At 40.4% G+C, this 16,989-nt stretch overlaps 1 protein-coding gene across 2 annotated transcripts; it reads right to left on the reverse strand.

The window, feature by feature from the left end:
• Positions 1–23: 23 nt before the first annotated feature.
• Positions 24–14,500, reverse strand: si:ch211-269e2.1 (cohesin subunit SA-2). Of its 2 annotated transcripts, none has more exons than XM_067604080.1 (32): positions 14,343–14,500; positions 13,809–13,919; positions 13,615–13,702; positions 12,821–12,985; positions 12,526–12,622; positions 12,365–12,441; positions 12,198–12,269; positions 10,809–11,013; positions 10,563–10,714; positions 10,406–10,479; positions 10,144–10,267; positions 9,829–9,927; positions 9,434–9,513; positions 9,231–9,338; positions 9,033–9,153; positions 8,733–8,850; positions 7,897–7,985; positions 7,359–7,451; positions 7,166–7,252; positions 6,468–6,668; positions 6,122–6,198; positions 5,908–5,995; positions 5,676–5,756; positions 4,967–5,059; positions 4,700–4,874; positions 3,159–3,295; positions 2,261–2,362; positions 2,029–2,180; positions 1,817–1,945; positions 1,523–1,713; positions 1,362–1,437; positions 24–1,243 (listed from the first exon to the last, which is right to left on the reverse strand). In XM_067604080.1, exons 2-32 carry the CDS (start codon positions 13,856–13,858, stop codon positions 1,108–1,110), a joined length of 3,537 nt encoding a protein of 1,178 aa, XP_067460181.1. In that variant the 5' UTR covers positions 13,859–13,919; positions 14,343–14,500; the 3' UTR covers positions 24–1,107. The 2 variants fall into 2 exon arrangements, with proteins under 2 accessions (XP_067460181.1, XP_067460182.1); XM_067604081.1 differs by lacking the exon at positions 14,343–14,500 and adding an exon at positions 13,223–13,316 and having other exon boundaries at positions 13,809–13,826.
• Positions 14,501–16,989: the final 2,489 nt, after the last annotated feature.

Genomic DNA, 16,989 nt, shown 5'->3' on the forward strand with positions numbered 1-16,989 from the left:
GGAAACAGCTTGGGGAGACATGATTGTTTAAACTTTTTTATTTAAATTAAATAACATTAAATATATAAGCAGTGTTTGGCAAAACTTAACCCAATAATATCCTATAAGGAGAAATAATAATAAAGTGGCAGGCAGGACAATAAAGCATAATTTTTAATTCACACTGTGCAATAAATCTTGGACCAGAGTGTGATCGCAGGGCCAAGCAAAAAAAGAAAAATATGTATCATTTAATGTTACATTCAAGTACAGTATAAAATTATATATGGGGAAAACATCTTTTCATATACTAATACAGTTGGTCCACAAATCAAAGTGTTCTGTGAATAAAATACATGACCTTAGTCAAATGTAATCTGGCATTCTTTAAAGGATAAGGCATTATTCTCAATTTTTTGTATTGTCAACAAATCCCATGAAAAGACTAAAACCAACAGTGCATTAGTCCTTTTCTTAGCACTTTCTGACTTCCATACCCTGTCTCTGGCACTCAGCTACAAGCCGGTTGGTCCCTACTTAAGTCATTACTATTTAGAAAAGACGCACATTTATAATTCCATGTTTAGTAATTTCCTAAAACAGCTTGATACTGTAGTATTTAGCAAATGTAACTAAAACAGGAGTAAGTAATGCATTTCATGGGGACTATTTTCGCCTGTGAATTAATACACATTTGGTGTTATTGTCAGTTTAGTCGGTGTATGTGAGATTGACTCAAAATAATCTACATTGTCCATGTTCATCATAAGGAAGGAACATGTCATCGAGTGCAACAGTGTCTCATTTATGTGTTTTTATTACATTCTGAGCAACAATCAAACTTTATGGCACAGAGGAATAAACTATATCAAGCTTTGGCTACACAGGCAATACTTGTTTGAGGAATAACATTCACTGACTTGGTTTGGGATTTTTTTTGGCAACAAGAAAAATATAGAATATTGCCAGATATGTTACGGAAACGTACAAAAATTGGATACTGGGATGTGTGGGCGTCAGAACACCAAAGACACTAGTTACAAGGTGCAAAAAAAGGAATCCATTTTTCTCAGATTTTGTGATTTCCAGTCCTGACAGGAGCACCAATTCTCCACGACCTCCTCATACTTAAAGTTCAACTTCCACAGTGTCATCATCCACCTCGTTGCCGGTGCTGAGGACAGATTCCTCAGTGGTCAGTCTTCTTGCAGGAGGTTCCATGGGGACAGAAAATGGATCCGTATCAGTTGTCTTCTCTTGAAGGCTGAGGAGTTAGATGAGGGTACAGGAATGAATGTGAGCAAAATGAAGAAGACTTGGTTTGCAGCTGGTTTTTAAAATGAATAATAATATGAATGTGAGGAATAATCCCTGAGCCTCACCTTAGACTGAAACTGGATCTTTGGACTTTACTAAGTTTGGACTCGACTGGGCTGAACGGACAGGGAGACTTGCTTCCTTTTAAAACAAGAAAGATACACACATGATGCAGCTGGTAGCAACAACATAAATCTGTGTTTGACGTTCTTGTTTAGGGCAGTACCTTCTAGTTTTTGTTTGGAGAAGGGAGAGCGACTGGGTGGGTTGAGCTTCCTATCAGAGCTAACGTAGGACACAGCGTCCTCCCCTTCAGCGGCAGCCAATAGGGAAGCTCGATAGTAGATAAGTGGCTGCCAGCACTCCTCCCTGAGGTCTACAATGTGCTCTGCAGTGTGCTTCTGCAGGTAGGAGAACCTGCACAGACACAAACACACTTTAAGAAACTTCAGAAGGCCATATTTAGGATGTTTTAAAGCTTGTTTCGAGCCATGTACTGTATGTTGCATGCAGCACTCACACTGTCTTCTTGTCTGGTTTGAGCAGTTTGCTGGAGAACTCGCTGAGTATGGTCAAGTAGGAGAGGTACAGAGGTGTGGGCGTTTCTGGGGTCTGGCTGAACTCTTGGAACACAAATTCTATGCTGTTCCTGCACACAGTATCACACAAACTTTAGGTACAAAAACCCACCAAAACACATTCACGTCGAGAGAAACAAGAGCCCGTGCTGACCTGTGGATCATGACGACACACTCGCGAAACTTGACGAGGTCCCCGAACGTGAGGGCGAAGCGCCTGGCCAGCTCCTTGATGCTGGTGAAGGTCTGGACTCCTGGTTGAGGCCTCCCTCCACTCTCCTGCTCCCGTTTGAGACGCACAAACAGCTGAGGAACGAGGGGAAATGCACATCAGCATCTGTCAGCTGTTGAAGTGTATTTTTTATGTGTACCTGACTTCAGTGTACCTGCTGCAAACAGAGCACCAGCGTACGAGCGCTCTCTATCTTATCTATCTGTCTGGTCCTGTACATCGTCTCTTTGATGATGTCTCCAAAGTCGTTATAGTGCTGCCAACAAAGAGGAAGAAAATAATATTAGACACTCCAGCCAGAGATCTGTAGGAAATACAAACATTAAAGGAATAGTTTGCATTTTGGAAAATACGCTTTCCCGCCAACAGTTAGATGAAATGATTGATGCCACATTCAGACATATCTGTTGGAGCTAGCTCCAGGTTGTGCATCTTCTCATGCAAGTTGTTCTTGTTGTTCAGCGATTTTCTGGGTTTTTCAAAGATTGGTGGTTAATTATTTTTCGGAAAATTTTCATGATTAGTGCTGTGACTCGAGCACAAGCTGGGGTCAGCTGGAGCCAGAAGTCAGTTAGCTTAGCTTAGCACAAAGACAGGAAACGGGGGGAAACAGCTAGCCTAATTCTGCTCAAAGGTAACAAAATCTGCCTACTAGCACCTCTAAAGCTCACTGACTAACACTTAATTTCTCTTTTGTTTAATCTGTCCAAAAACATAAGTGTAAAAACTACAAGCTGTGGTTTTACATAGGGTTGTGTGTGGGACTGTTTCTTCGATGAGGTCTTGCCGGCAGCGGAAATCCCAGGAAGTCACTGCGCCAACAAGATATCATGTTTTCAGGTATCACAATATCAGATTTTGTTACCTTTGGACAGAGCCAGGCTAGCTGTTTCCAGTCTTTAAACTAATCTAAGCTAACATCCGGTTGTAACTTTATATTGGATGAAGAGATATGAGAGAGGTTTCCTTCTCCTCATCTAACTCTAAGCGCAAAAGCAAATAAGTGTATTTTCCAAAGGGTCAAACTATTTCTTTAAGGAGTTAACCTTTACCTTCATGTAATACATGAAGATCTCAGCTGCCATGCTCATCTCCAGCACTCCATGTACTATCAGTTTGCAGTAAGCCGCGAGCAGATTTCTTCGTTTGTGAAGGTCCTCCAGCCTCTCCACTTCAGAGTTTTCACTGACTGAGGGAGCCAGATGGAGTTGAAGCGCGTGGTTGGATGTGAAGTGGTCGAGAGCGAGAGACGGGGACAGGGGAACAGTAAGAGGAGCGATTAATCATGAGAAATCATATAGCAGAGAGAAAAGAACAAAGCAGAGGCGGGAAAGAGTGTTTTAGTTTTAGTTAGTTTCAGGACAATGGCTTTAGCAGGTGGAAATCAAAGATAACATAAGAGTAGAGTTATGGTTGTGACACCATGTGGCTTCAATCTTTCACAAGGCTAATAAAATAGGCTCCGAGGTGAGCCAGAGTTAATGGAATTTTCTCACGGAAAGAGATTGCCCTGATTTTATGATTTAACTCTCTGCCCTTGCCCTCCGAGTGATCTTTGATCCAGCAGCTAATAGAAAACACTGTCTATATAACAAAACTGTTACCAGGCAAATCCAATAAAACAATAGCTTTTTATTACATGTTCAAAAACCAATAGTCCCATATTGTATTTGGTTGAACATTTAAGAGATTCCCACCAGGACAGTTATTGACTTCTCTGGACTACCCCATATTTGGATGCAATAAGTCTCTGAAAGTTGAAGCTATTGTAAGGATAATAAAATGTTTTACTTATAGTCAGCCATGAATGAATTCATAAGTTTACCTGCAGGACTTTATAAAGAGAATGCCACCTATGTATTTCCAACATGTCTTTCTTGTTTTCTTCATTTTAGAATGGACAGGAGCAGACTGAAGTCATCCATTTAAAGGCTGCATCACTTTTCATAACAAACTACAACATCCTTTCACACAAATTAGTCAACCCAGTTTCAGTCTGAGGATATTAACATGGTTTCCTTTGTAATTGAGGGTCAACTGTCAGGTCAGGTTGTAAATCAGAGCCCATTTACAGTCAGCAGGCAGCTCTGCAGTGAGTTATTAAGCCAAATATGTGGCTGTGCATTTAATACCTGCATGTTTTTACCTCAGTGAGCTGCTACACTGAATCAATTCTTCCCTCAGAGCACCGAACGGCTGAAAAAAGATGCTTTGACAGAGTGAGAGTGCCATCTACTGTGCAATATCATAACATGTTTTCTCCTGGGTGTCTCACACACTGCCTGGTTATATGTGTTTGTCAAACACACCGCTGCAGTGCAGCTGTGAAACCATTCGTTATGACACATACCATAAACCGTAATCACAATGTCCCTGGTTCAAATCCAGTGAGGGACCTTAGTTGTCTGTTGCAAAAGGGTAAAAATACACAATACATACAATATACAATTTTTTTAAAAGTATCCTCAACTAAACAAAAATACTGTGTAGGAATTGCATTTATTCTTAAGTTTTGAACTCTATGTAGATAAAGATCTGAAGGAAGGTTAAGTAAGTGAAAAAAAATATTCAGGTAAGTATGCCCAGGTCTCACCACTGCTCTGGCTGTCACAGTCAGCGCCAATAAAGACGTGCCCGCATACAAAGGTCAACAGCGCCCTCTGCAGTTTGGGACTGGGTGTGTAGAGCAGTGGACCGCAGCAGGAAGGATCCCACACGTGTAACTGGTAGGAATGAGCTGTCAGGACATCACAGACACCCAGAAAAGCCTAAGAAGAATGAAAGGATGTAAGAAAGGCAAGAAGAAAATGAAAACGGTGCAGGCAACGATAAAAACGAGAGTCTGTGCTTCCTGTCTGACCTGCAGCCTCACACTGTGGTCAGGGTGGGAGAGATAGTGATGACTCCTCTCACTGAGCAGACGCAGCTGGAGCCTCTGGGCCACAGCCTTATCCTGAGACACACACACACACACACACACACACACAAACACAGGGCTTTAGGGCAAGGAAAACTGATGATTGACAAACTGTGCTGCATTTTGCATTAAATTTGGTTAATGTACAAGCTTTCTAGAGAGGAACAGGTGGGCTGAAATTGTAACAAACATTATACTCTCTTGCTCATTAGTCATCTCCCCCTCTTTTCTTCATGTGTCATCTGCATCACCCTTCTTCCTGTTTACTTGACACTTTCTTTGCTGAAGTTCTGATATGTGAGTTGCTGCACTGCCTGGTTGTAATTGTTGGTACCTGAGACTTTAAGTTCCTTCTACTATCACTGTGGGGCTGGGACCACATATTGTTTTTAATTAATCTCCACTGATAATGCATTAAAATCAACGCCACAGATGGTACAAACAAAAATAAAAAACATAAGATGTGAACTAAGACGTGAATATTTATCAGTAGAATACATACCTATAATTGTTCAATACACAGGCATCAATATTTTAGGCAATTTTTCAAAATCTCTTACAAACTTTTTTATAGTCATATTGCTAAATTGTCATAGTTGCACTAGTTAAAAGCTTCAGCTTCAGCCTGAAAGGTAAATCAAAGGTAACTCACTTTGGATGTTAGAGTTTCACCGCTCGTGTTGAGAGACCAGAGCATGGAGTAACACAGACACTGTAATACTTCCAGTAGCACCTTCAGAAAAAAGAGAAAGAGACTGAGGAAACTTAAAATAGAAAGACAGTGAAAACTTGAGGTCATTGTTGATATATGAGAATATGTGATTTTTAAAAAAGTTATCAGGAATTATCAGGTGCTAAACTTGGAGAGAGGGCAGTGATGGTACCTCAGGCGGCGCTCCTCCCTGGCTGCTCTCCGCTGACAGGAGAGGGGACAGCAGGTCAAACAAATTCCACCGGGAGAGGTCATGACAGCTATCACAACATGGAGAGACACAGGTGTGTACAGCAAATAAATACATAAATAAATAATAAATAAATCACCGGCAGAATATTAAGCTCACATTTCACATTTCATTTTGAACAGCTGTCAAATCGTACTTGTGGAAAGCTCTGAGTTTCTTCAGTGTGGCTAAAATTTCTCCTGTTTTCTCCTCGTCAGCAGAGAAACTGTCATCCTGTGACAGAGAGGTAAGAACAGGAAATAATAAATCATCTTGTCAAGTCAAGTTCTTAATTCTTTGCATCCTTGAGTGTTTGACATGCCTCTATACCAGTGGTTCCAAACCTTTTTCGCTTGTGACATCTTAATGTAAAGTAATGTCTGCTAGTGACCCCTAATCACAGGTTACTTTAATCGGAACTAAGGTTTCTAGCCAAAACCATGAAAAACACAAAAAACATGGAAAAACTGTCCACATACATTTGGCCATATAGTATAATTCACCTTGACTGAGTCCTCCAGCAGTGCTGTCAGTTGGTCCACCCAGCCCTGGACCAGGGTGTCTCTGGCAGTCTGAGCCATGGAGCACCAGGCTGTCTCCTCCCCACACAGACTGAGGTACGTGCGGGCCGCTGCCTCCAGGACAGCAGGGTTCGAGTGGAGGTTTAGAACTGTTCCCATCTCTGCCATCAGGCTGGATGCCACCTGAGGAAGAGGATGAGAGACACGCCTACTACTTTGAATATTTGTACCCAAAAGCTAATACCAATTTGTGCAAATAATGACAACGTCAAGGAGCTAAAACAATTAGCTGATTGACATAAAACTAAATGAGAATTTTAACAATTCATGAATACTAAGTAATGTTTCCAGTCATAATTTCACCATTAAAAATCTGCCCAGCGCAGCCTTGAGGCATGCACAATGTTCTCAGCATTTTTCCTTTATTTTAATAATACATTTATAACTATTAACTATTTAATTAAACTACTCACATTGATAACAGTGGCCCAGTAATAATGATAGTAATACATTCTCAATTAAAACATTACACTTAAGTTTGATTTAATGGCTCCAGTTCTTTGGTCCAACACTACAGAGCTGCTGATGACAAAGAAATTGACTAAAGATGAGCTAAGAGTGTCACCCCGTTCATTTTTCCACAGCAGTATTTGTGTAAGTTGAAAGTTTTGGATGCAGACCTGCGTGTTTTCAGCCTCGGGACACTCTGGGAGGAAGTACTGAGGGATCTTCATCAGGGAGGCAACAATGTCCGGGCTACCTGAAAACTGCATCAACACCAAAGAACATCAGAGATTGTGCTACAAAGAGGTGTGAATGTTACAAAATGAAACTGACAAACATTATAATAACAATTGTGTGTAGACTAAATACCTTGGACAGTAACTTTGGAAGCACCGGGAGGAGATGTTCAGTGAGCTTAGAGCAGTCATCAATCTGAACTTTCTTTTCTCTGGCACTCATAACCTGGTGGTGAAAACACATATTTACACATATATACTCACTGTGGAGGAACATTTAATTCAATTGTGGAAAGTATTATCTTGCTATGAATTATAATCCTATAATATTATGCCTTAACATTCCCTTGAGCCTGGGCTAAAACCTTCCTGTGACTCTACATAGTTATAGTTATATTGATCTAACTATATTAATATGTTGTCTCCTCCTCTCTTGCATCATTTATGTGAGTTTTCCCAGCTGCAGCCTAATAAACACGACTCTGCTGCTCGAGACAAGACCCGCCTCACACTCTGATTTACTCCTCTACAACACTCATTTGTAAAATATAATTCAATACCTGCATGGCTCGGTATTTCTATCACATCAGATTTCAGGTGACAGTAGATAAATAGATTTTATCAGAAATGTTTCATACATGGAAACATACAGTACTGTATGTCCCACTAACCTTCTTGGCTCCGCTCCTCCCAGCCAGTGCTGGTCCCTCTGATGCCTGACGCACCGACGCCACCAAGATCTCCACAAGTACTGCTTGTTCTGCCCACACACACACACACACACACACACACACACACACACACACACACAGGATGATGACTGCTGTAGACTTAATGCATGTGACATAATCTCCCCCAGAGATGAACAGAAAATGAATGATAAGGTTTTTGAATAATAATAATAATAACTAGCAGTGGTATGTTATGATTTTCTCTCTATTCTCGTTTCCTATGCTTAAACTTCTTCTCATTCACAAATCCTTGTGTCAACCTGTCTGGCCATTAATCTCTCTGCCACATTCCTTGAGTCACTCCATCATTGGATGTTGCTCTTTAAACATCATCGTGATCCTGTCATTTTGTCTTTCGGACCTATTATTGGACAACATACCACCATCCATGATCTTTAGGATGTCAGCAGTGATTCAACTGAGAGGGCCGATCCTCCACCAGCTGGTGATCCTGTCCTATCTCCTGTCTTCATGGGCTTACATTTATTGAATATACTTCACTTCAGTGGAGACTAATCACCCATGTCTTTGTCTGTCGCTAACCTCAGTGTGCATTGTTATACTCTTCCAACTGTTCTCTCCTTATCAACATGGTCTTACATGTCTGTGGCATCAGAAATGTTCAATAAACACTAGATTTAACAGAATGTTTGTGCATGTCTGCACTCATCAACAATATTACGGGAAAAATGATTTCAACTGAATCAACTGACAAACTCCAGTACACTCCTGCCTACCTCACCACCACCAACACACACATACACACATTTTCTAACCTGGGCTCTGTGAAGAAGGGTCCTGCAACAGTATAGATGTGAGTGTGGGCCAGTCCTTCAGCAGTGCTCCACCACAGTCCCACAGACTGTCCACTAAGTACACCACATGCTTGTGCAGCTGTAGGCACACAAAAACATGTTAATGCCATATAAACACTCTCCACCTGCTACAATCATGTACAAAACACACATACTGTTGTGATCTAAACATACCACATGTCCCTCTATATCACAAGTGCATTCAAATGTTTTTCTTTGCCAAAATAAGTCCCTTGAATTGAAAGAGCCAGTTTATTTCACCTCAGAGTCCTGGTAGAACTGCAGCAGAGCCTTCAGTCTGGCAAATGTTTGCTCTTTATGAGCCTCCTCTTCATTCATTCCATCCTGATTATCAGCTGCAGGAGCAAAGGTGTTGAGAAGCCTGAAAGAGGCCAACAATATCCAGGTAAATAATAATGACTTTTTCTTTTTTTTTTGAAGTGATGGAAATCGACATACCTTGAGAAGAGCAGCTCCCCTGCGGTGGCTGCAAGAGGGCGCTGCGAGGAATAAACAAACTGGAGGAGCTGCTTGTAGTCCTCTGGACTGAGCACATCATCAGACATTCTGAGGAGTCAGAAGGAATTTGATGCAAAGAACAATGGTGGGAAAAAAATAATGATTTAAAAAGGATGCTAACAACAAAAAGGCTGGTAACTCACTTGGAGATGAGCACCAGCAGTTTCATGGTCTGCACAGCCACTTCATTGTCCTTATCCAGAGTCATGGAGATCAGCCGGTCCTGGAGTAGTCAGACAGTCAACGTCACACATGAACATGTACACTTACACAAACATTTCTGTTTAAACCTGTATTAATTATCATTTTGAATAACATTAACATTGAATCAACTCTGTGGAATGTGAAAGTAGTGTTTGTAGAATCGCATGTAGCATCAAAAACACAGCACCCAACTCCTCGGCTCTTTAGAGCTTTTTGACCTATTTTAGCTCATTGTTTTTGTTTTACGCCCGTAAATTATTGTCATTGTTTATATGTTCTTCTGCCCCCTAGTGGTCAAAAATCAGTTAATGCAGCTTTAAAGAGAAGTGGTTACCTTGAAGCGGCTGGTGAACAGGTCTAGTTTAGGCAGGAGCAGAGGATCTCCATATAAATCCTGTAGACCTAACACACACTTAAGACGCACATCTGGTATCTGGAAAATGATACGCATGTCAAAGATAAATAGTGTATATAGTTTTTAGCTGGTTTTCAATTTTACAAGAAAGGCCAAAGATAAAACATTTCTAGTTATGATGACTAGTTTCACAGCAGTCAGCCAACATTCTCAAAAAAATATTATTCACAAAAGTATCAAAATTATTATTATTTTTACGTTTATGTTTATAAGTTTGTCTTTGTTGTTGTTTACCTTGTCATGCATCATCCAGCCCATGTATTTGAGGTAACTATCATTGAGAAATACAGAGCTGTAGAGTTTCATCCACAAACCCAACTCCTCCATACAGAGAGAGCGAATTTCTGGAAGCACATCACTGTATGGACACACACACACACACACACACACACACACACACACACACACACACACACACACACAAAGTCAGCTCCAAACCGAATTAGATTTAAAGCTATGTTGAAACCAACACTATGAGAGAAACAGGTGAATGTACCGATATCGCTTAAGAAAAATTCCCTTGAAGATGATGTCCATCATGCCCTCTATCTCTGCCTTCTTCTCCTGCAGCTTAAGGACATTAGTAAAGGCACCCAGTGAGTAAGATGTGTCTTACTTCTTTCTACACAGGTATCGTGTACAACGGGTCTTACCTCTGTGATCTTCTTCTGTATTCTCTCCAGTTGGGGCGTGCTTTTCTGCCTCATGGTCTTCGTCTTCTGCACCGCCTGCAGTTTCTGACTGTTTTCAATGCCGACACTCAGGCTCAGAGCCACACTCACCAGAGAGCTCAGCAGCTTCACCGCTTATCAAGGACCCCCAGATTAAAACCCAGAGTACAGATTAGTTTATTGAATATACTTATGTATCTGAGTGTGGGTATGTTTTCTATCACTTACCTGCCAGCGTGCAGGTGTGTCTGAAGGCTCGTACATACGAGTTGGACAGCTCAGTGAGCAGTGAGATGAGGGTGTTCATCAGATAACTGTCAAAGATGACGCTGTGCTGACACTGAGCCACCAGCACCGATACAAAGTCACAGAACTCAGAGTGAAACCAGCGGCCGTACGGTCCGGACTGTATGAGAGGATACTCCACACTGTCCTGCAGTAGAGAGGAAGGGAAAAAGAGAGAAAAACACTTTAAAAAGCAGCAATGGCCTCAATGAATTTAAAGAGCATCTTCCCTGACATGACCTTTCTTGTTTAAACTGTATATTGGTCCGAGCCATAACAAAATGAGGGATTACTCAGTCGTTTAAACCAAAGTTACCGTGTTTTTAGTGCAAGATTCCCTCTTTGTGTTTCCCCCAGACAGTGTTTCCTTGTTGGGATCATAACACTAGAAGATATATCATCCTCATACTACCTCATATTAGCTTCAGCTGAACCAGAACGAGCACTGTGCATTTTGTCTTTATAAAACCAAAATTAAAGCCTTTTTTAAAATATCCTCTTAAAGGAAGAAGACATTTTAACATGATGAGAACAGTATTTCTATAAATTTGGACCCCTGTATCTGATTGAATATTGACCTCTGGTTGCCAGATGTTTCTGAAGATAAAGACTACATGAATGTCTGGTTGAATAAGAATGAAGAGTGAATCTGAGTAAAATAATGAGAACTGGAATGATCTGGAATATTTCCCTCCTTGAATTGTAACGTTTATGTAAAAGTACATATTTGGAAAATGTTAATATCATAAATTGTGAGAGGTTGAGTTTCTTGAAATAGAGGAGCCGATGAGGAGCAAAGATTGGAGCCAGTTGCAATTCTCAGAAAACGTTTTTGTAGAAGCTTCTAAATAAATTAAGTATTTTAAAAAACACTGTATAAGGTATCAAAACACTAAATTGAATACATTAGAGCTTTTAATCATTTACATGGCTGAATTCTATTTGCATCCATAGAAAATACGCAACTTTTTGCAAAAACACTCACAGTGCAATTCTATGCTTTTTCTCCTGATGGATGTATAAATGAATTATGTGACACTACAACATCCAAAAATTATTAGCAATCCATAATTGTCAGATACTACTCACTAATAAGTGCTCCAGTGGGCTTTTATCGTGTAGAGAGTAGAGAATAAGTGAATCAGTAATTGATTTCAGACACACCATGGGTCAATTATTCAAAACAAATAATATGTTTATCTCCAACTGAAGAAATTATTTTGCAAAAAGGTGCTTTAGATATTAGACTCTTCAATAACTGGAAGATGATATGTATATGAAATACTATCTACATGACTGTAATAGTACAGTAAGCAGGGAGGTACAACCGACCATATCCATTGGCCATGTGACTGTGAGGATCCATGGAAAAGCCAGAAACTTCTTGTACTGCAGACCAGCGACCTGAAACACACAACATTACACAGTTTCAGTTCAAAGCATTAAAACTGATGCAACACACACAAAGGGGGAAGAAATACAGATTGAAGACCTCTTACCTCATCCAACTCCTCCACCATCTTACTCATGACATCACTGTCCTCTCTGCTCTGACACATCTCTGCTGTGACCACACCTGGAAAAGAGAGAGAAGGGAAACATAGACGCAATTCTTTGTATTCTGCATGTGTGTGTGTGTGTGTGTGTGATGACTGCTTGCCTTTGCACCCAGAGCACTGGATGAAGAAGCTGATGAGATCGAGGAGAGACGTGTCTCTGTCTGTCACATACGCCTCAATCCAATCATCAATCACCGCCTGCTCAGACATCACAACAGAGTCAATGAGTTTTTATTCATATTCTGAAAATGAGACTTACTACGGCATCAAAATATACCAGGTAATATCAGCTTATCCAAGCTAGTATACTCAGGTGTTTTTATAAATAGGATATGGGCTCATTCTTTTTGTAAACTGTTTACTACTTTATCCATTACAAAGTCTATCTAATTTTACCTGCATGGCACTTCTGCCCATGGTGATAACCTCGAACAGGGTGACAGCCTCCACATGCCTCCGTCTGCTGTGGCTGCCACCTGCTCTGCTAACACTGCTGCGGCTGGCTTTGGCATTTTTGCGCTTGACATTCTCTAAGCCCTTGTGTGTTCTCTTCCTTCTTCTCTGTGGGGTTCGAAAACATGACGGAAAGGGATGTAAATAGATAAACTGTGGATGTTTTAAATTATTTACATTACTATATGAATGATTTTTCACCAGCGCATCTTGAACAGACCAAATTACAAATGTATTTCTGAATGGCAGACTCGTCTGTGTCATCGCCAAAGTCTCTTGTTGATCAAGGTGCAAATTCAAGCGAGCCACTTAGACACTTCCCTCCTCCACCTGGGTGATACTGACCTCCATCACACTTGAGCAGCACTTGGTGAAATAGCTTTCAAGAAATGATGTCTCTTCTTCATTTATTATCAATTATTAAATTGAAGTTGAAGCTCTATCAATGAGAGAGATTAACAATAATGATAAATCTGAAAATATCAAGGGCCACAACTAACGATTATTTTCATGATCAATTAATCTGCCAATTATTATTAATCTTCTTGTCTGTACAAAAGGATATAAAATAATGAAAAATTATAAAAAATTATAAAATCCCAGAGACCTTGTTTTTCTCTGACCAACAGTGCAAAAAGCAAAAGATATTCAGTTTACAATCATATATGACAAAAAGAAAACTCTGCATCAACAAAAGCCTTTTTTCCCCCCATTATAACATCATCAATAACACCTACCACGCTCTTTTGTCTGTTCTCATTCCCGGACTCATCCTCTGAATGATTGACAGCCCGGGAGGAGTGTGCTTCACCCTGAGAGTTCTTCCTGGAAAGTCAAAAACATGAAATTGATAGATTACAAGAAAAGAAAAGAAAAATGATTTTTTAAGGACACTGTCAATTAAGCAGATGACTTCCGGAGAGATTCTTACTCCTGCTCTGAGGGCCTGGACGCAGCTACAGCTGTGGGATCTGGTATCATCTCCTCCTCAGGTCTTCTTCACACAGGGCTCAGGTGTGTGTCTCTGCATCTGGAAATTCATCTGAGAATTTAAAAAAAAAACAGACAGCTATTAAGACAATGTGCAACTACAATTATGACTATCTGGCTCGTATTGACTCTGTCTATAGTGAGAAGAGGTTGCAGGGTGGCTGGTGGCTCCTCTGGCTTCATTCTTGCATGAAATGAATCTTTTGCATGTCTACTCCACAGGTAGGAGCAAGTGAGGGTTTATACGGTTGCTCAAGGACACCTCGGCAGAGTGGCTGCTTGGCCCCAGGAGGGTTGAACGGTAGAGAAACAGCTAAGAGGCGAGTCTGCTATTCTGCCAGTCTGTTAGCTGACAAATAATTATCCAAAAGCTGAAATATCAACAACAATTTCATGAGCTGGTGCGTACAATGTAACAAAGATGAACACTGGGTAAGACTAACAGGTCAGTCGCTCCTAAACTTTTCAAACTTACCCTCTTTACATTGCTTCGTGCTTCTGTGATGTTCATTGAGGTATTATTTTAAAACCAAAAGCTGTCAAGACTCAAATAGTTCAGATGTCTCCACGGATATCCTCCTTGTTGTGTCTTCGCCTCGGCTCTCACAGTCAAGTTGTTGGACAGCCTAACACGTCCTGATTGGGTGACAAATCAAAACACAATTACATGATTGGGTTTCCGCCACGTCACTCACACGTTTGTCCCGCCCCTGCCGGCTGTCACAGACAGACCGCGTCCTGTCGGGTTTTCTGCATACCTCAGCGCTGTCAACATCTGCAGGAGACATTTCAGACCCAAGAGACATACTGTACTGCAGACAGGAGTAGTAGCCTACTGCTGCCACACAAACCAATAAACAATAATGCACCGTATTTCATACTTCTTGCTGTAAGTTAGGTGTATTAACCTAGCCTGTTTGTATTTAACAAATGAAATTAACCAGTACTTTGTATTATGTTTTAACTACTAGTCGTTAAGAGGGACCTGTCGTCGCAGGAAATAAACAGCAGGAGGAGCCATTTACTCACATACGAGCAGATATCTTAAAGATCCCCTTCAGACATCTAAAAAGACATACAGACGGGTGACAAATATAAGGAAAAACCTGTACAGGTCTGAATGCTTCGCTAATACGGTGAGGGGATCTGGTGGCTCTGTTATGCTGTGGGGGCATTTTGCTGGCATGGTTTGGGTCCACTTGTCCCCTTAGAGGGAAGGGTCACTGCAAATCAATACAAAGTTGTTCTGAATCATCACCTTTATCCTATGATGAAACATTTCTATCCTGATGGGAGTGGTTTCTTCCAGGATGACAATGCTCCAATTCACAGGGCATGAGGGGTCACTGAATGGTTTGATGAGTATGAAAATGATGTGAATCATATGCTATGGCCCTCACAGTCACCAGATCTCAAGCCAATTGAACACCTATGAGAGATTTTGGACTGATGTGTTAGACAGCGCTCTCCACCACCATCATCAAAACACCAAATGAGGGAATGGGGTTCATCCCTCCAGAAGAGTTCAGAGACTTGCATGTCAAGGCGCATTGAAGCTGTTCTGGTGGCATGTGGTGGCCCAAAACCTTACTAAGACACTTTATATTGGTTTCACCTGTCATTTGTCACCCGTCTGTATCAAAATACTCTGTCAATCTACTGTGTCTGATATGGTTTTTCCAGGAAAAAAAGAATAAGTATCACTTTGAAATACTTAAAATGACATCTATTCCTTCTCCCTCATTAAAAATTCCAGAATCTGTGAAAATACAAATATTTTTCATTTCAAAAGTTCAACTGTTGGACACAAGATGTCTCCTGCTTCACTGAAAAGTCAATTCTCAGTGTATGTGCACTGATGCCTTCGAGTTTCCACATCACACATGTGTAAGTTACATACTGGACCATAATTGCTGCTCGTTGGCCCACACCTAAAAATCTAATTTTCAATGAGCTCAGAGAAACTTTCCACTTTCAGCAGATGACTGATGTTTTATTACAGCTGTTATGTGACTTGTTAATTTTGTTTTCTGCAGTGGTGGAAGAAGTGTTCAGAAGTTAAAGTACCAATACAGCAATGTAAAAATACTCCATTACAAGTATAAGTCCTGCATGAGAAATTAAGTTAAAGTACATAAGTATTATGAGCTTGATGCAGTTAAAGTATTGCAGTAAAAGTAGTGGTTTGGTCCCTCTGACTGATATATTATTATATATGACATCATTAGCTTATAAATACTAAAGCATCAGCGTTAGAGCAGCATGTTACTGTTGTAGCTGCTGGAGGTGGAGCTAGTTTGAACTGCTTTATATACAGTTAGCTAGTTTAGTCCAGTGGTTCCCAACTTAGGGGTCGGGCCCCTCCAAAGGGTCACCAGATAAATCTGAGGGGTCGTGAGATGATTAATGGGAGAGGAAAGAAGAAAAAACAAAGTTCTGATACACAAATCCGTTTTTGGTTTTTGTTTTTTTCGTTTTTGGTGAAATATTGGATCATTTGAACATTTATTGAAATGAAACCATGTGAGAAGTTTAGAGGGAAAAATCACTATTTGGTGAAGCTGTTAACAACTCATACTCACACACTTGAAACTCAATTGTCAAATAAATGTAGTGGAGTAGAAAGTGCAATATTTCCCTATGAAATGTAGTAGAGTGGAAGTATAAAGTAGCTTAAAACGGAAATACTCGAGTACAGTACAAGTACCTCAAAATTGTACTTAAGTACAGTACTTACTTTCCACCACTGATTTTCTACTATCAGTTTACTGTTAACCAAGCTAGATATTATATTTGCTTGGAGTACAATATGGTGGTAATACTGTTAATTTACTATAGTGCTCACTTTCATGGACTCTATGTGTATGTTTACCATGTGAATTACTGTGAGTACTTAAGGTCGCTCTATCACTGGTGATTCTTCCTGGCATGAGAGAGAGTGTAACTAATTTGAGAGCTGGTCTATACTTTTTTGAAGCCATAGTAGTTTGTTTTTACAACACCTTTAGCCTAAGTATTGTTTACGATATCTCATTTTATGATTTGTGAATTATTGTCATTGAATTCATTGTCTAATACAGTAAAAAGTCAAAAGCCAGCTCCTCGTCTTCAACCTTAATTGG

Source organism: Thunnus thynnus, chromosome 11, assembly GCF_963924715.1.
Source record: "Thunnus thynnus chromosome 11, fThuThy2.1, whole genome shotgun sequence".
Lineage (NCBI taxonomy): Eukaryota > Metazoa > Chordata > Actinopteri > Scombriformes > Scombridae > Thunnus > Thunnus thynnus.